The 27,970-nt window shown below is 46.0% G+C and overlaps 1 protein-coding gene and 1 long non-coding RNA gene across 3 annotated transcripts; one reads left to right on the top strand and one right to left on the bottom strand.

The window, feature by feature from the left end:
• The first annotated feature begins 9,783 nt into the window (after window positions 1-9,783).
• On the top strand, window positions 9,784-23,751 carry Suv39h1 (suppressor of variegation 3-9 homolog 1). 2 transcript variants are annotated; one of them, XM_005085125.4, is made up of 6 exons: window positions 9,784-9,926; window positions 12,806-12,951; window positions 14,299-14,961; window positions 20,903-21,049; window positions 21,135-21,264; window positions 22,154-23,751. In XM_005085125.4, the coding sequence occupies exons 1-6, from the start codon at window positions 9,908-9,910 to the stop codon at window positions 22,285-22,287; spliced, it is 1,239 nt and encodes a 412-aa protein (XP_005085182.1). In that variant the 5' UTR covers window positions 9,784-9,907; the 3' UTR covers window positions 22,288-23,751. The 2 variants fall into 2 exon arrangements, with proteins under 2 accessions (XP_005085182.1, XP_012979927.1); XM_013124473.3 differs by lacking the exon at window positions 9,784-9,926 and adding an exon at window positions 10,190-10,353.
• Window positions 15,178-27,445, bottom strand: LOC121135264. The gene is made up of 2 exons (XR_005872458.1): window positions 26,029-27,445; window positions 15,178-17,119 (listed from the first exon to the last, which is right to left on the bottom strand). It is a non-coding gene; the product is annotated as an uncharacterized LOC121135264 (long non-coding RNA).
• Window positions 27,446-27,970: the final 525 nt, after the last annotated feature.

The following is a 27,970-nucleotide window of genomic DNA, read 5'->3' on the forward strand; positions in this document are numbered from 1 at the left end:
ACTTCAGTCAAAATTGGAGACAGGATTTGAACCCATATGATCAGGCTTTAGAATCTAGGCTTCACCACGCCTACCTTATTATTATTTGCTTATTTATTTATGTATTTAGGTATTTATTTATTGGCTTTTGGAGACAGAATTTCTCTGTGTAGCCCTGGCTGTTCTGGAATTCACTCTGAAAACCAGACTGGCCTCCATCTCAGAGATCCACTTTCCTCTACCTCCCAAGTGCTGGAATTAAAGGCATGTGTCCTCATGACCCGCTCTACGCCTACCTTTTTATTGTTTGTGTTGTGTCAAGGGTTGCTGGCCACCATGCATAGAACCCTATGCCTGCTGTCCACATCTAGGTAGTCAGGGGTCACATCATAATCCATTTGTCTGAGTTAGACTGGTCTCGTGGACTCCTGGAAGTATGAAAGTCCTGCTTGCCAGAGAGACAGAAGAAGACCAATTTACTATTCTAGGAATAAATGGAGAGGATTATATGGTAGGAATTAATGCTGTTGACTTCCCACTCTGAGCAAGCAGGGGCTGATGGAACTTCAGACTAGCCAACTCACAGCTGGATTGAATGGCAGACAGAATACCTATGCTGGATATTTTATGTCAACTTGATAGAAATTAAAACACATCTGAGATGAAGGATTTGAGAAAAATGCCTCCATAAGATTGGGTTGTAGGTAAAACTATAGTTTTTTTTTTGTTTGATTGTTTTGTTTTGTTTCCGAGACAGGGTTTCTCTGTGGCTTTGGAGGCTGTCCTGGAACTAGCTCTTGTAGACCAGGCTGGTCTCGGACTCACAGACATCCACCTGCCTCTGCCTCTTGAGTGCTGGGACTAAAGCCGTGCACTATCAGCACCTAACAAGGTATTTTCTTAGTGATCTATGTGAGCCCATTGTGGTGGTGTCGGTTCTGGGCTGGTAGTCCTGAGTGCTATAAAAAAGCAGGTTGATCTGGGCTGTGGTGGTGCACACCTTTAGTCACAGCACTCAAGAGGTAGAAGCAGGTGGATCTTTTTGAGTTTGAGACCAGTCTGATCTACAGAGTGAGTTCCACGACAGCCAGGGCTGTTACACAGAGAAACTCTGTCTTGAAAAAACTAAAAATAAAGAAACAAAGAAGCATTTAAACTGAAAAATAAATAAATAAAAAAGAAAGAAAGAAAGAAACAAAGAAAGAAAGGAGTGCCGGGTGTTGGTGGCGCACGCCTTTAATCCCAGCACTCGGGAGGCAGAGGCAGGTGGATCTCTGTGAGTTCGAGGCCAGCCTGGTCTACAAAGTGAGTTCCAGGACAGCCTCCAAAGCCACAGAGAAACCCTGTCTCGAAAAACCAAAAAAAAAAAAAGAAAGAAAGAAAGAAAGAAAGGAGTATCTCTGCATGTTCCATACCACTGAACTCCTAGAAATTTCACCAAGATAGAAGGCCCTTGAATTTTGGTTGGATTTATTTCTCATCCTCTGATGTGCATATGTGTTACCAACAAGCCCAAAGTGTTTTCTGCCTCCTGTTCACTTGGTCCAATCAGCATAGTGTCACCAATGTGCTACTCTGTGGAAGAGACCGGGGATTAAGATCCCTTTGAACTAAGTTAGACACAGAGTTGGGGAGTTAATATATCCTTGAGGTAAAGCTTTATAGTTTTATACTGCTGGCCTTGCCAACTGAGAGCCAATTGCTTCTGGTGGTCCTTATGGACGGGTACAGAGAAAAGGGCATTTGCTACATCAATAGCTGCATACCATGCACCAGATGTGTTAATCAGCTCACGTACTGACACCACATCTGGACAGCAGCTGCAATTGGAGTCACCACTTGATTGAGTTTTTGATAGTCAACTGTCATTCTCAACCATCCATCTGTCATCTGCACTGGCCAGATAGGAGAGTTAAAGGGACATGTGTTGGCAACCACCACCTCTGCATCTTTTAAGTCCTTGGTGGTGGCACTAATTTCTGCGGTTCCTCCAGGGATGCCATACAGGTTTTGATTCACTGTTTTCCCTGTCAGAAGCAATTCTAATGGGTTCCCTTTATCCTTTCCAACCATAATAGGCCTCACTCTACAGGTCAGGGAACCAGTGTCAGAACTCTGCCAACTTCTAATAGCATGGATTCCAATTATACATTCTGGAACTGGGAAAATAACCACAGGATGAGTCCTGGGACCCACTGGACCTACTGTGAGTCAGACTTCAGCCAAATCTCCATTAATCCCCTGACATCCATAAGACCCTATGTTAACTGGAGGGCCACAGTACTTCTTGGGGTCTCCTAGAATCTGTGTCACTTCTGAACTAGTATCTAATAGACCCTAGAAAGTCTGTGTCCTGCCAGGTGGTGGTGGGTCATGACTTTAATCCCAGCACTCCAGAGGCAGAGGCAGGCAGATCTCTGTGAGTCCAAGGCCAGCCTGGTCTACAGTATGAGTTTCAGGACAGTCAGTGCTACACAGAGAAACCCTGTCTCACACACACACACACACACACACACACACACACACACACACACACAAAACAGTGTCCTTTCCTCCAGTGTAAAGTTACCTTTGTAAAAAGGCCATAGGTTCCTCTGGGGAAAGACTAGAGAAAGGCTCACAGTAAAACTCATAGATATTTTAGCAAGGGCCTTCCTCAAGGGAATCTGGCCATCTCTTCATTCAAGGGGTACTGGATGTACAAACTGGATCAAGTCTGTGAATTGGTTCATGGGCTGAGATTCCCTTTGCTCATGATCTAAGGTAGCCTTTCATTTGTTTGAAAAAATTTTCCCATTACACAGATCAAACAAAAATGCAATAGGCATTTCTTTTTTTGTTTGTTTTTCCGAGACAGGATTTCTCCATGGCTTTGGAGGCTGTCCTGGAATTAGCTCTTGTAGACCAGGCTGGTCTCGAACTCACAGAGATCAGCCTGCTTCTGCCTCCCGAATGCTGGAATTAAAGGCGTGTGCCACCATTGCCCGGCCTGCAGTAGGCATTTCTATCTATTTCATGCCTGGAAACACCACAATTGATTAGCCAGTACCAAATGTCCATATGTGTCATGTCACCATAGAATTCATTTTGCCTGAACGGGTTAGGCCATTGTGGATATTGCTTTGTCTGTGCTGCCCATTATAATAACTACGATCACCTTGTCTTTGATGATTCAGCCTGTCACTTAACCCCTTCTACTTTGGGTCCCAATATAACGTATTCCATTTATTTTTATTATTGTCATTATTATTATTATGGTTTTTGAGACAGGATTTCTCTGTGTGACAGCCTTGGCTGTCCTAGAACTCTCTATGTAGACCAGACCAGCCTTGAATTTACAGAGATCTGCCTGCCTCTGCCTCTTGAGTCCTGGGACTAAAGGTATGTACTTCCATCACCCAGCTAACACATGACATTTATGCAGCTGAGCAGCTGATTACCACAGGGAACAGGGTGACAATGAAGCTCTTCAGATTATCGGGTGCCATTTTGCATCTCACAGCATTAGTGAAGGGACTGTCTTCGGGGGCTTTCCATTGTGGAGAATTAGGTTTCACACAGCACACTCACTCTATCATTGCGGCTTCCCCGAGCCTTAAAATCCCTTCATCAACACTAAGCCAAGGGGTACTAGGCACCTTCCTTCAACTCTGTTTTCAGTAGGCCAGCTTTTGACAAATGCTTCTTGACAAATCATTCAAACGAATCTTGATACTTTTGTTTTCTGAGACAATGTTTCCTTGTGTAGCACTGGTTGTCCTGGAACTTGCTCTGTAGACCACACTGGCCTCAAACTTGGATATCTGCCTGCCTTTGCCTCTAAGTACTGGGATTAAAGGTGTGCCATCACCAACTGGCAACACCTTTCTTTTTTTCTTAACTAGCAAGCTTTCATAATAGACCTAGAATCTCCACTCAGTAGCCCCTTGTCAATAAACTCAGCCTAATCCAGTGTTATGTTCCTTCCACCGTTATCCTACACCAACCCACTCCCACACATAATCCCCAGACTTCTGCTTGGATGAATTAGAAACTCATTAAGCTCTTTAGTAGTTTTACCTCCTCATGGAGTACACGTTCTATCGCCTCTCAAGGAGCCTCCTTTGCCTTAAGTTCGGTTATAGGTCCAGAGGCAACTATTGATGGGCCCTGAACAACATCAGTTTATTGTCTTGTCTGGCATCTCCTTCAGAGAAAGTAACTGCTGGTTTAGCAGACAATGAAGGATTAATTTCTTCAATCACATTCAGAAAAGAGAATATTTCAGGGGGTGAGGGTATGTCTTCTGAGGGTGGAGAGACTACTTCCTCAAGTGAGATAAACCCTTGAGAATCTGAGGTCCAAAGCTCTCAGCTTCAGTGGGGTCCTCCCACACATCTCCACCACAATGGAATTATAGGATTCCATTAATGCCCTTACTTTAACCAATGACTCCTTCTGAGGCAGGGGCTTGAATTTTCACTGTAATTCAGCTAGTCTTCTGTTTGTATTTGTTTTTTTGAGACAAGGTTTCTCTGTGTAACAACACTGGCTGTAGATCAGGCTGGCCTCAAACTCAGAGATCCTCCTGCCTCTGCCTCCTGCCTCTGCACCACTGCCCAGCTAATTCATCTTGTCTTATGAGGGCTTCAGTTTGAGAGAAGATGCTCTTCCAGGGCACACTTAGAAACCTTTAGACTGTTGTATGTGCATTAGGAGCTGGTCAGTTTTATTACTGTGTTCATTGCTGTCATCCTTCATATTCTGATATGCTAGAAGTGCATTTCTTCCCATTGTCAATTTGTCCAGAGATCGTAGGAGCAACCAACCAACATCATTATTTTCTTTGTTTGTTTGTTTTTTGAGGCAGCGTTTCTCTGTGTAGCTTTGGAGCCTGTATTGGCACTCGCTTTGTAGACCAACTAGCCTCAAACTCATAGATCCACCTGTTTCTGCCTCCTGACAGCTGGGATTAAAGGCATGAGCCACCACCACCTGATCAGCATCATTATTTTCCTCAAAATTTCCCCGCCAATTGTCAAAAGTTTTATATACAGAGTCACCAAATTCATTGTCTCTCACAACTGGAGAATCAGGATAATCAAGTACATTTTGTTCCCTTAAGTTTGTAAAATAGTTCACACCATGGACTTGGTATTCTCCAAGCTTCTGGGAGAGGCTTCAGTAACTGTAGGTGTCAGCAAATTGGAAAGCCTATTCCAGATACTTAAAAAAAATATGGTGGCGGTGGTGGTGCATGCTCTTAATCCCAGCTCTCAGGAGGCAGAGGCAGGCAGATCTCTGTGAGTTCGAGACCAGCCTGATCTACAAGAGCTAGTTCCAGGACAGCCTCCAAAGCTACAAAAAATCCTGTCTTGAAACCCCCCAATATATATATAGTTATACTTCCTTTCCTCTAGAACTATTTATGGTACCAAAATTCGTATTAATCAGGATTCTGTAGAAGAAAAGAAGCTATAGAATGAATATATATATATATATATGCACTATATATGGGATTTATTAGAATGGTTTGCAGCCTGTGGTCTTGCTAGTTCAACAATGGTTGTCCACCAATGGAAAGTCCAAGAATCCAGTAGCTGTTCAGTCCACGAGGCTGCATGTTTCAGCTGGTCTCCATCATCTGCTGGAATCCTGAATAAGTAGGCTTTAATGCCAGTGAAGGAATGGATTTGCCAGTGAGTGTGAGGGCTAGCAGGCAGAGAGAGCACGCTTCCTTCTTTCTTGTCTTTTGTATTGGTTGTCAGCAGAAGGTGTGGCCTAGATTACAGGTGGATCTTCACATCTGAAAAAATCTGGATGAAAAGTGGACCTTCCCACTTCAAATAATTTAATTAAGAAGAATCTCCACCTTTAATCCCAGTACTTGGGAAGTAGAGGCACTTGGTCTCCATGAGCTCGAGACCAGTCCGGTTTAGAGTGAGTTCCAGTACAGATATGGCTACACAGAGAAACCCTGTCTCCACCCCACCCCAAATTCCTATTTTTGGAGGTCACAAAGGCAAATAATGTATTAGTCTCCCACTAGCTTTGCTGTAGATAAGTCCTCTGTATAGAGCTGCTTAATCACTTGTTCCCTGGCCAAAGTTACTTTGTGCTGCCTGCCCTATTCAGTATCTTAAACAGCAAGGTTAAGCAACTTCCTGACATAAAGAAACGAGTCAGCAAGCTTGCTAATCAGTAACTTTTCTCTACGTTTACGGACTCTGGAACATCCAGTGTCCTTCAGACAACAGCTTACGTTTCAGAAAAGCTCTGTGGAATTTATGACCATCCCAGCCCTCCTCAAACTAGAAAGATAATTTCCTCAAATCCCTCGGTTGCCTTCTATCTGCAGAACCTAAACAAGATGGTCTTTGTTGGTGATAGTCTCCTATCTTGTTTTGTTTGCTGACTTTCCAAATAAAGACTTTCCTTTGGTCCCAATCTGTCCTTAAGTCACTGGCCTTTTTCAGTGATGAGTAAATGAATTTGGGAGCTCTAACAACAGAACTAACCTTGGCAATTTCAGGCTGACTGATGGAGTGTGTAGCTTCCTGCTAGGCAGCTATTTCTGGTGGCTGGTTGTCTACCTTGGCTGAATCACATGATACTGAGGGTTCTGACCGTTCACCCACAGGTAGTATGGTTAGTGGGATACTGAGACTCACTACCTGGTTGTCTGACATCATGATGAGAGGAAGAATGAGTAAGTCACAGGTTAGCGGATCAATAGCTGTCAGTGAAGCTCCCCGACTCCTTGGATGCATATAGTTGCAGACTGTCCATCCTGATGGAATCCAAGTTTCTCTAAAGGACCCAACACATCAGAAGATATTGACTGATCGACTCATAGCGGGACTGAGAAATGGTAGATTCATTCATTATAGGAAACCAGCTTGACATTACCACAGCCATTTTCGTCATTTAGTCAGGTGGTTAGGCTTATGACCTCAGCACTTTCCAAACTTATAGGATGAACAAAGTCATTAAGATAAGTCAGGTGAGCATACCATGCTAAATACTGATGGTCAAAATGTTTTGAATGAATATTTAATGAAATAGGTTTAGAAAAATAACTGATGGGTGACATTCAAATTTGTGTACCATGTAAAACCCTTCCTCCTGCTGATAGAGTTTCTCCTGTTTTGCTGACACCAGAGAAACAATTAAGACTGCAAATCTGTAATAAATTGCACTTTGTCAAATCCCAGATTTTTCTGACTCTTCTGGTATATGTGCATGTTCCTGTGGACTGTATACATATGCATACAAATATGTAGGCTAGTGGTCAATGTTGGGCACCTTCCTTGTTTGCTATCCACTTCATTTTTATTTTATTTTATTTATTTTTTGTTTTTTTTCCGAGACATGCTTTCTCTGTATAACAGCCCTAAATGTCCTGGAACTAACTCTGTAGACCAGGCTGGCCTCAAACTCATAGAGATCCACCTGTCTCTGCCTCCTGAGTGCTGGGATTAAAGGCATGTGCCACCACCGCCTGGCTCTTATTTTTAATTTTTTTGGGGGGGTTTTATGAGACAGGGTTTCTCTGTATTGTTTTTGGAGGCTATCGGTCCAGCCCGGCCTCGAACTCACAGAGATCCGCCTGACTCTGCCTCCCGAGTGCTGGGATTAAAGGCATGTGCCACCACCGCCTGGCTCTTTTTTTTTTTTTTTTTTTTTTTTTTTTGGTTTTTTTCGAGACAGGGTTTTTCTGTGGCTTTGGAGGCTGTCCTGGAACTCACTTGGTAGTCCAGGCTGGTCTCGAACTCACAGAGATCCACCTGCCTCTGCCTCCCGAGCGCTGGGATTAAAGGCATGTGCCACCACCGCCTGGCTCTTATTTTTAATTTTTTTTGGGGGGTTTTTATGAGACAGGGTTTCTCTGTATTGTTTTTGGAGGCTATCGGTCCAGCCCGGCCTCGAACTCACAGAGATCTGCCTGACTCTGCCTCCCGAGTGCTGGGATTAAAGGCATGTGCCACCACCGCCTGGCTCTTTTTTTTTTTTTTTTTGGTTTTTTCGAGACAGGGTTTTTCTGTGGCTTTGGAGGCTGTCCTGGAACTCACTTGGTAGTCCAGGCTGGTCTCGAACTCACAGAGATCCACCTGCCTCTGCCTCCTGAGTGCTGGGATTAAAGGCATGTGCCACCACCGCCTGGCTCTTATTTTTAATTCTTTTTTTGGGTTTTTATGATACAGGGTTTCTTTGTATTGTTTTTGGAGGCTATCGGTCCAGCCCGGCCTCGAACTCACAGAGATCTGCCTGACTCTGCCTCCCGAGTGCTGGGATTAAAGGCATGTGCCACCACCGCCTGGCTCTTATTTTTAATTTTTTTGGGGGGGTTTATGAGACAGGGTTTCTCTGTATTGTTTTTGGAGGCTATCGGTCCAGCCCGGCCTCGAACTTACAGAGATCCGCCTGACTCTGCCTCCCGAGTGCTGGGATTAAAGGCATGTGCCACCACCGCCTGGCTCTTTTTTTTTTTTTTTTTGGTTTTTTCGAGACAGGGTTTTTCTGTGGCTTTGGAGGCTGTCCTGGAACTCACTTGGTAGTCCAGGCTGGTCTCGAACTCACAGAGATCCACCTGCCTCTGCCTCCCGAGCGCTGGGATTAAAGGCATGTGCCACCACCGCCTGGCTCTTATTTTTAATTTTTTTTTGGGTTTTTATGAGACAGGGTTTCTCTGTATTGTTTTGGAGGCTATCGGTCCAGCCTGGCCTCGAACTCACAGAGATCAGCCTGCCTCTGCCTCCCGAGTGCTGGGATTAAAGGCGTGCGTCACCACCGCCCGGATTTATTTTTAATTTTTTATTAGGTTTATTTGGGGTATGTGTGTATACGCACAACAGCAAACGGAGGCCTGTCTCCTGTCTCTGTCCCTCAGCACTACAGTTACGGACTGTTGCTGCCTCTGCCTTTAACATGGGTGCTGAAGCTCTGAATTCAAGCCCATCTGCTTACACGGCAGACGCTTTCCTGAGCCGTCCATCTCCCCAGCTCCACGCCCAGTTGTTTCTTTGATCTCTCAGCACCTTCTGCCTTTAGCAGCCAGTTCTCACACATGAAGTTTTTCCTTTAAACCAGGGGATCCACTGACAGGTGACCCCAAGGTTTCATCACACCCCTTCCTATTGTGAGGGTCTAGCTAGGTGCCGTGGCCACTGACCAACCACTGTGTAAATGGGGAGTAATCACGTGGCTGAGAGAGCTTTTGGGAGCTGACAATGATTTGTCCTGACCTAATCCCAGGCTACCTGAGGACATAGGTGGACATTGTAGTTTCCTTCGGGGGGTAATCTCAGCTGGTGCCATGTCGACTGCACATGGAGCAAAAGGCTGACTGGCTGACAATGTGACGGGGCCTGTTTGGGGAAATGGTAGGCTGTCTAACAGCACATAAGCTGTACTTCGGTGGACTCAGAGGGCTGGGGGGGGCGGGCACAGATGGAGGCTACTATTGACTAATGCACAGCGCGAACGAGGCGGCAAGTGATCTGAATGGCCGTCTGACTGCGGCGACCGACTTCTTATTTTTTTGAATCAGGTGACGGACTGAGCACCTATCTATAGCGCTAGGTCCATCCTGGAAGCGAATGCCTGCTTGAGGTTAACATATAATGACGGACATAATTGGAGTCTGACAAAACAGTCCCTTTATGAATGGCTGACGATGTGATTGGCTAGCAATGTGACGGACGGGGCAGGGCCTGGAGCAACTTCAACCACTTCTATTGCCCAGACGCACTCTGGGAAAGAGCAGCGAGCACCAGGCTTCGAGACAGCTCCTGGTGACGGGAGGGCTCCGGTCACGGCTCACCGATTGGTCTGCGCGGGCTGTAGGCGGCGACCGACGACCAATAGGCTGCGCGTCCCCGACCACGCCCGCGCGCGCTCTCTTCTCGCGAGGCCTGCTAGGCCCGAATGTCGTTAGCTGTGCAGAAAGATGGCGGAAAATTTAAAAGGTGAAGCTGTGATGGCTGAGGCGCAGGCTACCGGGCCGATCGGATAGAATGGAGGGAAGGTGTCGAGGGCTCCGGGCTAGGCGTCCGGAGCCATGGAGCCTGGAGCCAGAGGGCCGGCGCGGAAAAGATGGGGCTGAAGAGCGCGGGCCGGCGCGCGGGCTGGGCGGGGCTGAGGGGAGGGGGCGCGTGCTTCGGCCGCGGGGGGCGCGGGGCTGCGCAGGCTGCGCGCAGGGGTTCTCGGTGGCGCGCTGACGGCCGGCGCGCTCCTGCGCGCGCGCGAGAGAGTCCTGAGGAGAAGGTTGCGACCACACGCGGGAAAAGCGGCTCCCGGTGACCATTACCCTTTCGCTTTCCACGGGAGACGCCGGAAGGGGAGGCAGAAGGGGAACGGACCCTCTTCTCAAAATGGGGGAACCGGCGACTCTAGGTGGGGAAGGATATCGGCGTGAGGGGGCAAGGTTCAGGGGAGAAGATCCTCCTCAGAAGAGGGAGTGGGGGCCTCGGTGATAGGAGGGCTGGACTCCTCCATGTGCAGGAAAAGAGGGGTGACTGCGGGTTGGGCGGGCTCCTCGGCAGCGAGTAGAGCCGTGAGAATAGATTCCACAAGTGTGAGCCGCAGCTCCGAGTACAGCTGTGCGTAGTGCGCAGCCAGATGCTGGGAATTTTATCGGGGGCCACTTCCGAGGGTTTTCACAAAAGCAGGTTAAAGGCTTTGGGAACGCAAAGGCCTCGGAGGAGAAGGCTTAGTTTCGCTGGGCCTTGGCTAAAGGATGGGTGCACACGCAGTGATTTTAAAGTGTCTGTTTTTATGTGAACGACCTATTGTCTTTATTCCATTAGGATTGTTTTAGGGTTGAGTTGTATAATGGGGCAGGAAATATTCAGCATTTTCAAAAGACGGCATTGGATAGCGACAGCATGCAGTTAGCATCAGGTGTTTTGTGACATGTGATTTTTTTTTTAAAACGGCTTTGAAAGCACATAATGGATTCTTTGAAGGAAAACTGTATATTTTAAGTCCATTTGTCTTGAACAGTTTTGGAGACCGTCGTGTCACTGACTTACCATATGTACTGTTTACATGTTCCTGAATTGAGCGCAGAGCCCTTTGGATTGAGTTGTACTTTTCACGGAGATACGGGATGAGACAGCAAGTGATAATGCGCTCTAGAAAAATAGACCTTGGGTGTATGAAATAGTCCTAAGTCAAGGAAGCGCTCAGTACTATTCCATCTTTTTTGTTTTTCCGAGATAGGGTCTCACTGTGTTGATCAGGCTGGCCTCGAACCCCTGCCTATCAACTGCTGGTTCTAAAGGCATTAACTACTACACCCGACTGAATTTAACACCTTCCCACAATCTTTATAATTTCAAAAATCCAAAAAGCCCTGAAAATAGAAGTGTTTTTCTTAAACTTGTCACTAATCACGGCAAAAAGAAATCTTGTTTGTTCAAGACAGGTTTTCTCTCTTTTGGGGGAGGGGTTAAGGGATTCGAGACAGGGTTTCTCAGTGGCTTTTGAAGCCTGTCCTGGAACTAGCTCTTGTAGTAGACCAGGCTGGCCTCCAAGTCACAGAGATCCACCTGCCTCTGCCTCCCAAGGGCTGGGACTAAAGGCGTGCGCCACCGCCACCACCCGGCCGATGCTTTATAATTTATTACTATTGTATGTGCATGTGTTGCATGTGTACTTTTTTTGTTTTTTCGAGACAGGGTTTCTCTGTGTAGCTTTGGAGCCTGACCTGGAACTCGCTCTGTAGACCAGGCTGGTCTCGAACCTACAGAGATCTGCCTGCCTCTGCCTCTGGAGTACTGGAACTAAAGGCATGACCCACCACAGGTTTTTTTTTTTTTGTGTGGGTTTGGCTGTCCTAGAACTTGCTCTGTAGACCAGGCTGACTTCGAACTCAAGAGATCTGCTTTTCTCTGCCTTCTGAGTGCTGGCAGCACCACCAGCTGGTACAAAAGGAGATCTTCAAAGTGGGATTATTCAGTGAGGATATTTTTGGTTGTGAGCCTAGCCTTTAACGGCTGAGCCATTTCTCCAGCCCTCAGTGAGGATATTTAATGTAGAAAATTCAGGCTTTTCTGTAGATGTGTTTGCTATTATTGTGTTTGATTATGGATGGTTTGATGCCCCAGACCTTGCTGTGAATGTGTCTAAAATTAATTTTTTTTTTGGTTTTCTGAGACAGAGTTTCTCTGTATTGTTTTGGAGGCTGTCCTGGAACTCGCTCTGTAGACCAGGCTGGCCTCAAACTCAGAGATCCACCTGCCTCTGCCTCCCGAATGGTGGGATTAAAGATGTACACGCCACTACTGCAGTGCCTAAGATTACATTTTTTTAAATCCTCAAATTTTTGAATTCCAAAATGGATGTGGCCCAGGAGTTTTAGCTAAGTGATTGAAGACCAGGCTTCACAGTTAACACCTCTGTTTGGTGCCCTGGGGATTTCATCCTACCCCCCCTCACACCTTTAGACACTGCACCCTACAGAGCTAGGAAGCTGTTGTCTTTTCTTTTGCAAAGTGGGAAGAGGGGTGATTAGGTTTTGAATTTAAGGCAAGTTTGCAGGCAGTTTTAGGTCTTCTGGGAGTCTCTAGATCACTTTACAACCGTCCAAGCCACAAGCTCCAGGGTTAGGGGGCAGGATTTGGAGTAGAAGATTGAATGTGTCCTCTCTCATAGGAGAACTGGACTCTTCCATGTTAGGGAAAGAAGGGTGGGGTGACTGCATGGTAGGCAGGCTCTCCAGGAGTTGCCCTGGGCATTGAGCATAAGGCTTCAAGGAACTGGCATGTTCCTGTTCAGAGGGTCTTAGCATTGGTTAAGGCCTGTGGATTAAATTTTTTGTGACTCCTAGGCCTTCTCATTCCAGGCTGCAGAGTATGTTGCAAATCATCCTGGAATCAGCTTCAGGATCTGTGCCGACTGGCCAAGCTTTCTTGTCCTGCCCTTGGTGTTTCTAAGAAGAATCTTTATGACTTTGAAGTCGAGTACCTGTGTGATTATAAGAAGATCCGTGTAAGTCTGGTGGGGATATGTGAGACTGCCCTGGCAGGGGACCCTCTTCTCCACCCAACCCCCACATCTCTTTACAAAGAGGATTTTCACCTGGCTAAAATGGGATGAATTGACTGTCTTATTTCCATTTTTTTTTGGTTTTACAAGACAGGGTTTCTCTGTATTGTTTTGGAGGCTGCTTATTTCCATTTTACAGGCAAGGAAATCAAGTGACTTTCTCAGAACAATAGGTAGAATGACTCCTCAAATGAATGTCTTTTCCACTTGTACTTGCCGGAATACAGAGATTGAGATTCTGAACCTTGGAGTGAAAGTAAAGACGGCAATACTTACTTACTTATGCACACTAGGAACTTTTGAAACTCTGTTAATGCAGGACGAAGTGGTAACTGTTTTTTTTTTTTTTTTTGGTTTTTCGAGACAGGGTTTCTCTGTGGCTTTGGAGTCTGTCCTGGAACTTGCTCTGTAGACCAGGCTGGCCTCGAACTCACAGAGATCCGCCTGCCTCTGCCTCCCAAGTGCTGGGATTAAAGGCGTGCGCCACCAACGCCCGGCCGAAGTGGTAACTGTTAACTGCCAGAAAGCAACATGCTTAGCTGAAATGTAGCCTTCAGTTTATGTGTTTGTAAATTGGGGAGAACTGGAGTTGCCAGGATTAGTTCTAGGGTGTGTCAGTTGCTCAGGAAAATACTTGCTGCACAGTGAGTGCTAGAAAAAAAATATTAACTGTTTCTTCTTTCCTCGTTTTCTTTAGTTTTAGACAGGGTTTTGCTATGTTGTAAAGACTGGCCCCAGACTCAGCCTCAGTTTCCTGATGTATATAATCCTCTCCCCACTTGTATTTTCTTCTTTACAGATGAGGTAACAGACATGGCATAGTTTATTTGCCTAAGGCAACATAGCCAGGAAGCTACAGATGGCCATGTTAAACTCTGTCCTACGGCTGATTCCCAGCAATTAAAGGTCCCCCTCCCCTGGCACTGCAGAAAACTGAAAGAACAAGGGTAGAAGCAGGGGGATCAGTAAAGGCACCTACCAGAGGGCTGAATGGCTGCAGTGGCAATGTTTGATGCAGTGAAGGGCTCAGATTCTGAATGCCGTTAGTGAGGAGTGTGAGTAAGAGGAACCAAGAATAACTACAGATCATTGGAATATAGAGGAGGAAGTGGTCTTGGGGGTTGAAAAGTCGAATTTCAATAGATAAGAGGGTGAGTGTAAGTTGAATTTAGTAATTCTTACTCCAGAGGCACTGCATGAAACCATTCTAGAGTGTGGTGGGGTGAATGATCTCCATTGCTACAAGGGTCTCACATTTATGGTACCCTCCTGTCCCTGTCCTCTTAACAGGAGCAAGAGTACTACCTGGTTAAGTGGCGTGGATATCCCGACTCAGAGAACACCTGGGAACCACGGCAGAATCTCAAATGCGTGCGTATTCTCAAGCAGTTCCACAAGGACTTAGAAAGAGAGCTTCTCCGGCGACACCGCCGGTCAAAGCCACCCAGGCATCTGGACCCAAACTTAGCTAACTACCTGGTGCAGAAGGCCAAGCAGAGGCGGGCACTGCAGCGCTGGGAGCAAGAGCTCAATGCCAAGCGCAGTCACCTAGGACGCATCACTGTGGAGAATGAGGTAGACCTGGATGGCCCTCCACGGTCCTTTGTCTACATCAATGAGTACCGTGTTGGTGAGGGCATCACCCTCAACCAGGTGGCTGTTGGCTGTGAGTGCCAGGACTGTCTGTTGGCACCCACTGGAGGCTGTTGCCCTGGAGCATCCCTGCACAAGTTTGCCTACAATGACCAAGGCCAAGTGCGACTGAAAGCTGGTCAGCCCATCTATGAGTGTAACTCCCGATGTTGCTGTGGCTATGACTGCCCTAACCGTGTAGTCCAGAAAGGCATCCGCTACGACCTCTGCATCTTCCGTACTAATGATGGGCGAGGCTGGGGTGTCCGCACGCTGGAAAAGATCCGCAAAAATAGCTTTGTTATGGAGTATGTGGGAGAGGTGAGGAGATGGGTCTGGGTATATGTGCAGCTTTTCCCACTATGTGTTTGTAGTGTTTGTGCCTAAACCATGTTCCTAAACTCTGTTTTCCTTGTGAGGAAAGCCTAAGCTGTTGGTCTGAGTGTTATAGGGACATCTTAGCAGGGATCAGCGCTTTTACCTGACACATCAGCAGGACCGTGCTGCTAGTTAAAAGAACACTGAAGTACTTCTCGCTCACCACAATTGACTTTATAAGGGCATACAGTAAAGAAAGTGGGACCCGAGCTTCAGGCAACAAACCTTTCCAAAGCTATGTATGTGGTCTGGGCATAGGGTTGCATCACCTGAAAAGGCAAGTTCTTTCATTTTGTGGTAAGGGTCATTGTATCACAAACAGTAAATCTAAATTAGCATGTAGGCTCATCTTGGATGAAGGTTTGGCAGGATGACACTTAAAGTAGCAGTGAAAATAATTTTATGGGTAGGGGTCACCACAGCATGAGGAATGCTATTAAAAGTTAGCTGCCGTACAATGGTTGAGAACCACTGAACTAGACTTTTAGGTTACCCTGGGGAAAAGCTGGATGGCACATGATGCAGGCTAGCTTTTTTTTTTTTTTTTTGGTTTATTGTTTTGGAGGCTATCGGTCCAGCCCGCAGGCTAGCTTTTTTAAAATCAATAATCCCCAGATCTTTGTGGCTTAATGCATTAGGAGTTGGTCTACATTGTTTTGAGGCAGAGTCTCCCTCTATAGCACAGGTTGTCTTTGAGGTCACAATCATCCTACTTCTCCCTCCCAGTGCTAGGATTACGAACATGTGTCACCATGCCTTGTCTACGAGGTTTGCCTGGCTTGTGAACACTCTAGTATGGGTGTTTTGGTGGCTATCTTGTTCAAATACTGACTCCCACCCCCTAGAATTTTATTCCCCTTTTGTGCCTGTCTTGTATCTTAGGGCCTTCAGGTCACTGTCAGATCGTCAACATTTTGTAGTAGGGACTGGAGAGGGAGGTACTAATGATTCAGGCCTGGAAGTAATCATCTATTGGCTGGAAATGACTCATTAGTCTTACCTCTGTGTCAGGGAGGTTTGGGGGGGGTGTGCTTTAATTTTGTGCTTTAAAAGGGTCTGGGTGAGCAACTAGCATAAAGTAACACATCTTAAAGTAAGACATGGCAGACATTTAGTGTTGGTCAGCTTCTTTCTTTTGAGACAGGGTTTCTCTGTATAGCTTTAGCTGTCCTGGAACTCACTCTATAGACCAGGCTGTCCTTAAACTCACAGAGATCCACCTGCCTCTGCCTCCCGAGTGCTGGGATTAAAGGCGTGTGCCACCATTGCGCAGCAAATTCTGTGTGTAGACAAATCTCACTGCTTGATAGATTTAGCTTCCCTGGATCTTGACTGTCTAAATGTGTATTTATCAGGTACTGTTTGGAAAGTAACAGTAGCTGGCCAGAGGGCACATCTGAGGGTGTCCACTTGTAGCAGCAATGCTGATGACGAGGAGAGGCTTTTGCTCTTTTTTCTCTTTTGATTTTTTGAGACAGGGTTTCTCTGTGTATCTCTGGCTGGCCTCAACCTAGCCTGCCTCTGCCTCCCGAGTGCTGGGATTAAAGGTGTACACCACCACTACTCTGTGAGCTTCCACTCTTAAGACCTGGAGGAAGCTTGAGCTCTCCATACTCCAGAAGTGTCTTCACCCCAGAGTGATTTGGATAGTTTGGAATATAGGCATCTTTCTAGAAGATCCCAAACAGGAATCCAGTCAGTATAATTGTATTGCTCAAGGTAGAGGAAAAGCCCTCTATATACACAGGATCTTCTAGGAAGCAGCACCTACACCGCATAGAAGGCTCAGTCTCTTGGGTGTAGTGCCCTTGCTCCTTCCAGGAGTCCTCTCACCTCTTCCTTACCTTGCCCTCTTTCATCCATTCTCTCCATATTGTTTCTTGACTTCTGTCTTGCCGTGGTCTACCTGCTTAGATCCAGGCCTTCTAGTATCCTCAGACCTGAGGATCCCTCTAGTACTCTCAAACACTTCAAGGCAGTAAGTACAGTAGAGCCGGTAGGAGTACAGTAGAGCTTGGAGGCTGCCTGCCAGCCTGACCCAGATTGATCCCAGCCCTACTGCTCAGCAGCAGTCACTTCATGTCTCTCTTGGTTTCCTAATCTGGAAAAAGAGGAAAGGATTTAGGTAGTTCCTCTGTGTGAAGCACTTGGAAGAAGCACTTCAACAGTACTTGTTAGTGCTTTAGTCCAAAACTCAGACAATCCAAATTGCTCAAAAACTGAAGGGTGTTATTTTGTTCTTAATAACTTGATGTATTGTCTTTGTTCTGGAGGTGAATATTGATATATTTAATCACAGAAATACTAGTTTACTTAATTATGGGACAGTCTAGATGCTCCTGAGGTGTTATTGTAACCAACCCCCCCATAGCATGCAGGGCCTCCCTTATGCTAGGTAGTATTTTGCCACTGAGCCACATCCTAACCTGTAAGGTGCTATGTAATTAATTCAAAGTATCATTCTCAATCTTGGATGCCCATCTTTCAGGCCACTGACGGTTTGTAACAATAGTTCCTCCTTCTTTGGACCTTTCCTTGTTCCAGGTTTTCATGTTTCCATAGATTATTTCTACCCTCATCAGGCAGAGAATACATGCATTCTCTGTATTTTACCATCTCTGGAATGGAGGTGAATTTTAATTGGCTGAATGGTAGTAATGGACACATAAAGAAAGGGTGAACCTTAGATTTCAATAAGGTAATAAATAGTACTCAACCTGTCATTGCAAAACTACACAAAACATTTTTTCACACATGTGCACTTAATGGTTTTTTTTTTTTTTTTGGTTTGGTTTTTCGAGACAGGGTTTCTCTGTGTAGCTTTGTAGACCAGGCTGAACTTGTGTTTTTACAATAGCCCCTAAGTTGAGACTTTGCTGCTGATGTTCCCATTGTATAGGTGAGAAAATAGATGCCCAGAGGTGTCATGCAAGAACTTAGGTCAGGTTACAAAGCTAGTAGAGTGAAGTAGGTAGGAAGTGCCTATTTAAACCTGGTGCTTTGGCAGTCCTACTTGCTTTTTTTCCCTGAAAAAAAAAAACACAGGCAGAGAGAGATAACGTTTGGGGGGAGGGGCTGAGTAGCCACTGACTCAAGTTTCCTATTTCTCATTCACATCAGGAGCTTTTTAAGCTGCCAACTCCTAGGCTGTCTTTTCCCTGACAGTCTGGAGAGCTACTAGAGAAGAGGGGTGAGTTTTCAGGGTGGGACATCACCGAGAGAAAGGGAGGGGAAGAAGAGAGGACCGTTTAGGCCTGGAGGGTATGACTCATCTTGGTGAGACTGGGGCAGCAAGTAGGAGCAGAACAGACAGAAGATGGAGTGGGGGAGGATGTGGGCATTCCTTCTGGTTTGAAAGACTCCAATTAGAAAGGTGGCTCAGAGAAGAGCAAGTATGCTGGTGAGTTAGAATGACTGCCCTTACTTCCCAGCCTTTAATGAGATGGCTGGTGTCTGAGGGTCTGGAAAGCCAGAGGTTTCAAGTGGTCACATGCTGATACCATAAGGTTGTCAGGGAGCTAGAAGGCCTACCTCAGCATACTTTGCTTTAAGTGAATATCTGTTGCTATAGCCTTCAGAAGAGAAGCCTCACTGCTTATGGGTTGTGATGCCCTGTTACGATCTGGAGCCTACTTTAGAGGATCTCTTTTTTTTTCCTGAGACAGGGTTTCTCTGTGTAAAATCCTTGGCTGTCCTGGAACTCATTCTGTAGACCAGGCTGGCCTTGAGCTCAGAGATCTGCCTGTCTCTGCCTCCTGAGTGCTGGGATTAGAGACGTGCGCCATCACTGACCAGTTGAATCTCATTTTTTAAAATTTAAGTGTCTGTCTGTGTGTGTGTGTGGGTGTGCACGCGTGCTCATGCACAGATGTTCATGTAGTCCAGAAGGAGAGGGTAGTGGTTCCTTTGAGCTTGAGTTATGGGCATTTGGGTTGTGTTTTTGTTTATTGAGAGAGAGTTTCTCTGTAGCCCTGGCTACTCAGTCTGTAGATCAGGCTGACCTCAGCCTTAGAGATCTACTTAACTCTGCCTCCCAAGTACTGGGATTAAAGACCTGTGCTAACACTGCACCCCACCCCGATGCACTAAGCAAGTTTAGCTAGCTCCAGTCTAAGGCCATATCCCTTACATATCCCCATATACACACACATACACCACCACCTGAGTTTCCTGAACAATATCTGATTCCATCTTTGTTGCATATGTGGCCCCTGAGGGTCAGGGCTAGGCCTGGATTCTTAGTTTCCCCAACCAGACTGACCACCCTGAAAAATAACCTGGTGGGCTGAGGGTGTATATTACAGTGGTAGAATGTAGCTTAGTGTATGCAAGGTTCTGAATTTTATACCATCAAAAAAAAGACCACTGAATGAATGAAGAAGAAAATTGCAGATGGGGAAGTCAGGTCCTTCAGGAATAGCTAGAGTAGGGGGTTATATGAAGTGTGGTTTTGAGCTAAATCTAGGTTTTATAGAGGCAACTGTTGATCAGGACTTGGCACAGGACATAGATGATGTCAGAAGAGGCAGGCAGCAAACAAGACACTAATGTGGCCTTCCTTGCTGTAGTCATGCCTAGAAGGGGGTAGATTTGAAACACAAAAGGAGCATGGCCACTAAGCTGCATAAGGGGCCAGGAAGGTCTGTCCAGTGTCATCAAGGAGGTGGACAGTGTCTTTTAGGAAGAGAGGGAAGGAAGAAGATAGGGAGTGTGGGACTACCTAGAAGACTGTCTCTTGGATCTAAGAACAGAAGGAAAAAATAGCACTTAGCAGGTATCTGTTATGGGTGTGCTCTGTTTGGGCACTTAGAGTAGGCAGATGGAGGAAAGCCAGAAGTAAGGGTACCCTGGGTTGAGATGATGGCATTCTTTGGTACAGTAAGACACCCAGAAAAAGCAGCACTTGGGGATTGCTAGACTCTATATATAGTTGGGAGTACCAGGGGAGGAGTGGATGTGGGTCCCAAGGAGAGGACTGTCAGTCAAGTGAGGGCAAGGTAAAAAAAAATTTCACCAACAGCACTTGAGAGGCAAGAGCAGATCAGAATTGGGATGGTAAAGCACTTTCATGTTTACTAGGATGGGGGCTACTGGGGAGGAAATGTTGGAGGAGGTGCCTACTGTTTCCAGCCTCAGGTGTTGGCACCAGAGTTCAGTGTTAGGGCTTTCTCTTATATTCTCTTTATCTCTGTCATTTTATCATGAGGTTTTGTCCTCAGCTTCTTTCTGGTCTTCTCTCAGGCTCTGAAGATTTTCTCTGAAGGCCTTGGATTTTGTCTGAGGGCCTTGATCTTCTTTCTGTGACCCGAATCTTTCATACTAAGAGTTTGTGTTTTTTGTCTCTGACTCTCTTTTGTCTGAGTCCCTTTTCCATCCATTCAAGCCCTTGTCCCCACTGTCCAGGGCCCCTTAATTTCCCATGTCCTCCATGTCCTTGCCATCTGCATGGGCTACACTGGTTCTCACTCCCTTGTTGTTACCTTGTCCTATGTCTCTTCTGTCCTGCCCCAGGGTTAGTCAGTTTCTCCTTGTCTCCTTGAACCCTGGCTCTCACTTTCTTGCCTGTATTCTGGGTCTTTCCATCTGTGTGTCTGTGTCTCTGTCCCATCTTGTTCTGCCCCAAGTATACAGATGAGGTTCTGGGACATCTCACTGGGAACAGAAAGTGGAGGTCCTCTCTTCCTTTCCCTCTAACTGACCTAGCAGCCCCCCCACCGCAGGATACCTCCTACCTTTCAGAGGTTGGAGAAGGGGTGGGAGGTGGGTAGACCTCTGAGGATTGGCAGACCTCCCTGCTCACTGTTCCCTTCCCAGGGACCAGGTCAGGGGCAAGTTGGGGCTGGCTTTCCTGAATCTTCATGACCATCTTACCCCCCTTTCCCAGATTATTACCTCAGAGGAGGCAGAGCGGCGGGGCCAGATCTACGACCGCCAGGGTGCCACCTACCTCTTTGACCTGGACTACGTGGAAGACGTATATACCGTGGATGCCGCCTATTATGGCAACATCTCTCATTTTGTTAACCATAGTGTGGGTGCCTCCAGCAGGCGGGCAGGGGGTTGGGAGGGGCAGGTCAGGGCCCCTCCTCACCTTCCCATTGTTCTTTCTTGCCCAGTGTGATCCCAACCTGCAGGTGTACAACGTATTCATAGACAACCTTGATGAGCGACTACCCCGCATCGCTTTCTTTGCCACAAGAACCATCTGGGCAGGCGAGGAGCTCACCTTTGATTACAACATGCAAGGTGGGGGTGGCAAGGGCCCCAGGGGCAGGGGTACATTGTGACAGGGGATATGAGGGCCCCACCCCAAGGCACATGGGTCATTCAGTGGACGAAGGGAAATTCTTTTGTTGGACTGTCCCCTCCACACACACACCCACGGCAGGGTTTCTCTGTGTAGCTTTGAAGCCTGTCTTGGAACTTGCTCTACAGACCAGACTGTCCTCAAACTCACAGAGATCCACCTGCCTCTGCCTCCCAAGTGCTGGGATTAAAGGCAGCCTGGCTCTTTTGCTGGAGTTTTAAGATGTTCTTCCTAACTCCCAGCCTCCTACCTGACCCTGCCCAAGGCTTGTGGGTTCCCATATTTCTACCCCCTGAACTCTAACTTGGATAGACTTATTCCACCTTCTTGCAAGACTTGTAGGAGAGTTAAGGCAAACCTTAGTTCCATCTTGAATGAACTGCCCCTGTCCCTCATGACTCTAAATACTCTTTCACCTTCCTTGTTCTGAACCTCTGAATACCCTTGTGCTCTCCAGCCAGTCCTCTTCTTGATAAGCCAGTCATCTCTGAGACACTTGGCAGAGAATGAGCAAAGAGAGTTCAGGTGCCTTTTGGGTGCCCAGGTTGCCCTCCACTCCTGAACCCTGCCTGACATAACTCTCCTGTTCCTTGTCAGCCACCTGCCTCCCCAAACACCCCTCAACCCCAGGCCTAAACAACTCCTCTAGTGTGTGCTCCAGTACTAATCCCAAAATACTGTCCCAAAGATCTTTCTTAACTCCCAATCTCAGACCTGCTCCTAACCCCAAATTCCCTGGGTCTTCTGGTATAAGGGGTAGTAGCTAGACGCTTCATGCAGGCCTTCTAACAAATTCCCCTCCCTCCCTCCCCAACTGTGACTTCACAGTGGACCCCGTGGACATGGAAAGTACCAGAATGGACTCCAACTTTGGCCTGGCTGGGCTCCCTGGCTCCCCCAAGAAACGGGTCCGTATTGAATGCAAATGTGGGACAACAGCTTGCCGAAAATACCTCTTCTAGCCCTGAGAAGTTTGAGACCACACTAACTGAAGGGGCCTGAAGCCACCTTCTTCTCTACTGCTGCCCTCTTGTCAAGAATGACCATCAGAGCCTTGTCTGCCTCCACTTGTCCTCATCTGCCCCAACCTGTTCCCCACCTGCTCCAGGTCAGGGCTGTGGTGACGACTGACTCTGGGTGCCCGTTCTCTGTTCCTTTCCCCTATCCCAGGCCCATCAGGCATTGCACTTACAACTCCCAGCCCCATTTTCAGAAGTATATGTTTCATACCAGGGTTCCCTGGAGTTGGGATTCACTCATGGAGGTCCAAAGGGTGAGCAACTCAGCCCCAGAACAGAAAGGGTTTTTTTTTTTTTTTTTGGACAGCACTCTGTAGCTCTATATAGTTCATAGTTCAGGCTGGTGTTGGACTCCTAATCCCCCTGTCTCAGCTTTCCTCATGCTGAGCATTTAGGTGTATACCCAGATAAGATTTTTTAATTGCATCTGCGTCTGCTTGGAGCCTATGTGACCTGTTGCAGGCCTCTTCACTGCTCTAACAGTATGAGGAGGCAATCCCCGACCAGACAAACATCAGAGCTCAGAGATACCAGCCTAACATCAAGCTGGATTCGCAACCACAGAGCCTTTGTACTCATAAAAGAAAAGGGGGTCTCTAGGGCCAGTGGATAAGGCTGCATCTTCTCATCATGCTTTTGATGCTGGGTAGTATTGACCTTAAGACCCATAGGGGCTCAGAGTTGTAGGTCTGAAAAGTAGTTGCCTAAGTGCTACCAGACTAGGGGTGGGGTGAATACCTTTCTGAAAGCTGCACGGGAGTGTTAAGATGAAGTTTTACCATCAGGGAGTAGAGTTCTAGATGTGCTGAAAACCCTGCCTTGGCATACAATACCACTGGAACTACTAGAAGCTGAAACCAAGATATAGTAGATAGCACTTAAGACAATGTGCATTGGCTAGAAGCTGATGAGGTGCCTGGCACAGGGTAGAGCACCTGGTTCATATGGATTGTCTCAGGGAAGCCTTGAAAACCACAGAGGTGGAGCCCAGGAAAAGGCCCGTATGGCAGAATGTAATGTCTAGGCCAAAAATGGTTGGGGAGGTAATAATAATATGATGAAATGAGAGCCACACCCCCTTTACTTGCCAGCTTCAAGTATTCACCTGGGTCCACATCTCAAAAGTTAACTGCCTAGAAATGTACAAAAGGCAAAGATTCTGATGGCCACCTTGCCTGCCCCCTGCTCTCCCCATTTCCTTCAGGAAGCTTTCCCCATCTTCCTGTGCCCAGAGTGCCCCTGTGTGAGACTGCACCCCGCTACCAGATCTGTGTGTGTGTCTGTCTGTGTATCCTGCCCACACTCCCCAGGCTGACCTTCAGGCATGGACTGAATCTGGTTCTCTTGTATACCCTTTAGCCCTCCCCAGCCTGGAGTGCGCATCAATAAATTGCCTTGTTGAGTCAATAAGCTGAGATATGAGGGATTGAGGTCTTGATAACTAGGAAATATCAAGCTAGGAGCAATGGCTGCCCTATAACGCAGTCTAGAAGGTTAAAGCGTCTAACTGTGAACTTCCTGTTTGGGGTCCCTACAAAGTGGTCTAAAGTAAACTTGCTGCATACTTCCACTTTTAAAATGCATGTAAGAGCAAGCAGTGCAGCCCTGACTAAATCAATTCATCACTATTAGTTGCTACAAACAGAAATAACTAGCTGAGGAAGTAAATGCAATGGAGATAAATGTGCTAAAATTCAAGCTGTGCCCTTACTGTTCTAAAGTTTTCAACTTAAAGCCTACCTGATACATTTGAAAAGAAAATATGTCCCAGAGAACCATTTTCTGCAAATATTTATTGAGCATCTATATATGCTAAACACCTGCCTCACATGCTTCTTTTTATCATTCTTCAAGCTGAATGTTATCAGTGCTTTTTGGTTTTGATCAAATCGTCTGTTACATAGGTGACAATCTCAAATAGCCTCATATCTACTGTATGATACTCACGTCCAGATATATAGGCACCATAGCTCTTACACCTGGACAGTGTATAAGCTTTGTTGCTGTCTGATTCCCTAACAACTCCAAGACCCTAACTGCCTGGATTTAGTCCTCAAACAGAATTTCTGTCTTCTGTGAGAAAGTGTATATACATATCAAGGACTTGACAACCTAGATTTCAGAAGCCTTCACAGTCACATAAGCCAGCATAGCAGCTAAGGTATCTGTCTTGATAGGGGGCACAAACTCCCAAAACTTAAACCCATGGGCAGTGGACCCTGACATGGCATGCATACAATGTGAAAATATGAGTTGACAAACTATAATCCCAGGACACAGATCCTTAAACACTCCAGAGACTTGGGAAAGAGTTTCAAACTGCTCAGGAACCTCAATCCCTAGAAACTGATCTCCATAGATTCCATATTCTGGGACCAAGACTCCCCCAATAGAAGGAAGTGTTTTACTTGGAAACAACCCAACAGTAAGGGTTACAGGGAGTTGTAAGCTTACACTCTGGGACATGAAGTAAAGCATGTACGAGGTTTAACACGGTAAATGGAGAACAGTACAAAGAAATCAAGTGCCAGAAACAGATCCTAAAACTGCCCAGAAAAAAAAAATCAAGACATAATCCATATAATCACAAAAGGTTTGTTCACTGGGATATTGGTGCAAAATTTCAAGGGGGGTGGGGTTGGGGGCGGTAGCACATGTTAGTCCCAACACTAGGGTGGCAGAGGCAGGTAAATTTCTAAGTTTGAAGCCTGCCTGGTCTACAAAGCAAGTTCTAGGACAGCCAGGGCTGTTGGCACGGAGAAACCCTGCCTTGGAAAACCAAGCCAACCAAACCAAAGCTTCTAAGGAATGCCCTAGATTACAAAGCACAAATACAAAGAATCCTCATATGAAAATGTAGTATCTCACTTAAAGAGGTTTTTAAGTAGCTGAGAGATAAACCAGTCAAACCCACCCCAGAGACTACCACAGAATTAGTACATTTTACTTGTTAAATATAAAACTGCAAACAGCCTAGAAAACACACCGTTTGCTGCCTACTTACCCATAGAAGCTCAAAAATCCCTAATAGGTCAAGTATATCACACTATGGGACTGAGGCCACCCAAAAGACATAGATGGTACACCTGGCAACATATCCTGAATGGTCAGTGGCTCTGGAACCAACAAACTTGGGCCACATATCCAGGACACTGGTGATCAAACAGCTTAAGAGACCTCAATTTAAGTGTAGCCATCCCAATAGCTCAGTGAAACTCATCCATGTATTGCAGATTATTACCCTCAAAATGACCTGGGATTCAGAAATCCCAAGACTTAGGACACAGACTTCAAAATATAATTCAGAGACCATACTGGATATAGATCATCAAATAATTCAGATAACTTCAAATGGTAACATACACCATTTGAGGCTTCACAGCTAGACATAACACTAACAAACTACTTAGGGATCGGATCTCACCCCCTGTGACACATGGTGGTGCATGCCTTTAATCCTAGCACTCGGAAGGCAGAGACAGGCGGATCACTGTGAGTTCGAGACCAGCCTGGTCTACCGAGTGAGTTCCAGGATAGGCTCCAAAACAATACAGAGAAACCCTGTCTCGAAAAAAAACAACAAAAAAAGTGAGAGAATAGAGTCTTTTAACTCTGAAATGCAGTCACAGACTTTCAAGTCTCTGATACACTTGTTGGTTTATGTTCCAGAGTGTTAGTGATTACCTGGTATATGAAGTATCTGATGTTTCTACATTTTTTTTATTTGTTAGAGACATCTGGGGCCAGGAATACGAGAAACAATTCCTAGACCCAATATTCTGTATTGGGAGGTCGGAGAGTTCATTTATCACTTCATATTCCAACCTAGAGGTGAGAGATTGCCATCATCAGACACATGCATATCATGGAGCTCCCAACCAGGGATATGTACCAGGAGTCAGACAGACATACCTTAACCTAGAATGGTGTGTATGCAGAAACAAACCATCACTTTTTTTGTTGTAAAACAACACAAATTTATATTTCTTCAGAAGACGGACAAGTTTTAGTAAGTATGATTGAAATTAAAGTGTAGGCAGTGAGATTACTTGAGCTCAGGAATTTGAGGCCAGACTTGGCAACATAGCAAGACCCAGTCTCATCCATCAAAAATAAGTTTGAAAACCAAATACATCAAATGGTCTTGTGTGGATATAGGTATGAAAAACTGTAATTTCGCTTTTTCAAGTCAACTTGAACATTCCACCCCAGGAGGAGGCCCATGTTCTGTGCCTTACTGCTCCTTCCTCCTCCACCTTTGAAGACAGCCACATTTCATCATCCACTAACTTCTCTCCTTTAGCACCCTCCTCTTGTCTCCATCTCTCCGTACCCATTTATTTCTGTCTCTAGCTCTCTGACATGTTACCTTCTCTTGTTCTGCTTTCATCACTATGTGACTTCTCTGATCCTTGCTTTCATGCTTCCCTCATATAGTGACACTTCGGATTATGTTGGACCACCCAGATATTCTAGGATTTTCCCCTCAGGATACTTAACCATATCTACAAAGCCCCCTTACCATGTCAGTTAGCAGAGCTGCATGTTCCAGGGATTGTGCGTGCTACTCATTATGTCTCTGTTCTTCTGCAGGGGCTATGTGAGTTTAGTTCCAAGTGATTGACAACTCTAAGGATGTTTTGGTATATGTCCGAGTGTGTTTCTGTGTGCTCTTTTTGTATGTGTGTGAGTAGGAAGTGTCTGACTGGGAAGTTCATTGTTTCCTGAGATGTCTGTGAGCTGTTTGTGTATGTATGTCTCTGGGAGTCATACAGAAAGACAAAAATGATGTATACCCACTCATAAGTGCATATTAGATGTAAAGCAAAGGATAGCCAGGCTACAATGCACTGCTCCAGAGAAGCTAGGTAACAAGGAGGACTCTAAGACAGATGCATGGATCACCCTGGATCCAATCTCTGGAACCTGCAGCTATGCTAACTGACACGGTTAGGATAGCATGAAGAAAGACATCAGGAATGCCAGAGCCCAGGAAATTTACCCCCAAGCACATCAACATCAATCCTCCAAGTGTCTGTCTGTCTGTCTGTCTGTCTGTCTGTCTGTCTGTCTGTCTGTCTCTCTCTCTCTCTCTCTCTCTCTCTCTCTCTCTACACACACACACACACACACACACACACACACACACACACACACACACACACGATTAGACATAAATCCATAAGCAAGTCAGGTCCTTAAAACAGGCACATAAGCTGGACGTTGGTGGCTCACACCTTTGATCCCAGCACTCAGGAGGCAGAGGCAGGAAGATCTCTGTGAGTTCAAGACCAGACTGGTCTACAAGAGCTAGTTCCAGGACAGCCTCCAAAGCCACAGAGAAAGCCTGTCTCAAACAAACAAAAAAACAAAACAAAACAAAAAAAAGGGTATATAACACAACTGAACAGACCTAATCCCCTAGACAAATTCACACAAAGATCAGACATTCACTATAATTCTGACTAGGAACTCGGAGAAAAGAGAGTTTCAAAACAAGAGAGACCAGTGCCCTCAAATCTTACAACATGGAAAGACAAACAGGTTGAAATCTTATAGGCAGGATATACACCCAGAAACCTAGCAAATAAAAACAAAAACAAAAAACAAAAGTCCTTGCAACCTG

This window comes from Mesocricetus auratus, unplaced genomic scaffold, assembly GCF_017639785.1.
Source record: "Mesocricetus auratus isolate SY011 unplaced genomic scaffold, BCM_Maur_2.0 Super-Scaffold_100033, whole genome shotgun sequence".
In the NCBI taxonomy this organism is placed as follows: Eukaryota; Metazoa; Chordata; class Mammalia; order Rodentia; family Cricetidae; genus Mesocricetus; species Mesocricetus auratus.

Coding starts and splice junctions, on each gene's coding strand:
- Suv39h1 (XM_013124473.3), top strand. CDS start 10,332: ATGGGGGAACCGGCGACTCTAG. Junction 12,952..14,298: donor GTGATTATAAGAAGATCCGT/GTAAGTCTGGTG, acceptor TCCTCTTAACAG/GAGCAAGAGTACTACCTGGT. Junction 21,050..21,134: donor CTCATTTTGTTAACCATAGT/GTGGGTGCCTCC, acceptor TTTCTTGCCCAG/TGTGATCCCAACCTGCAGGT.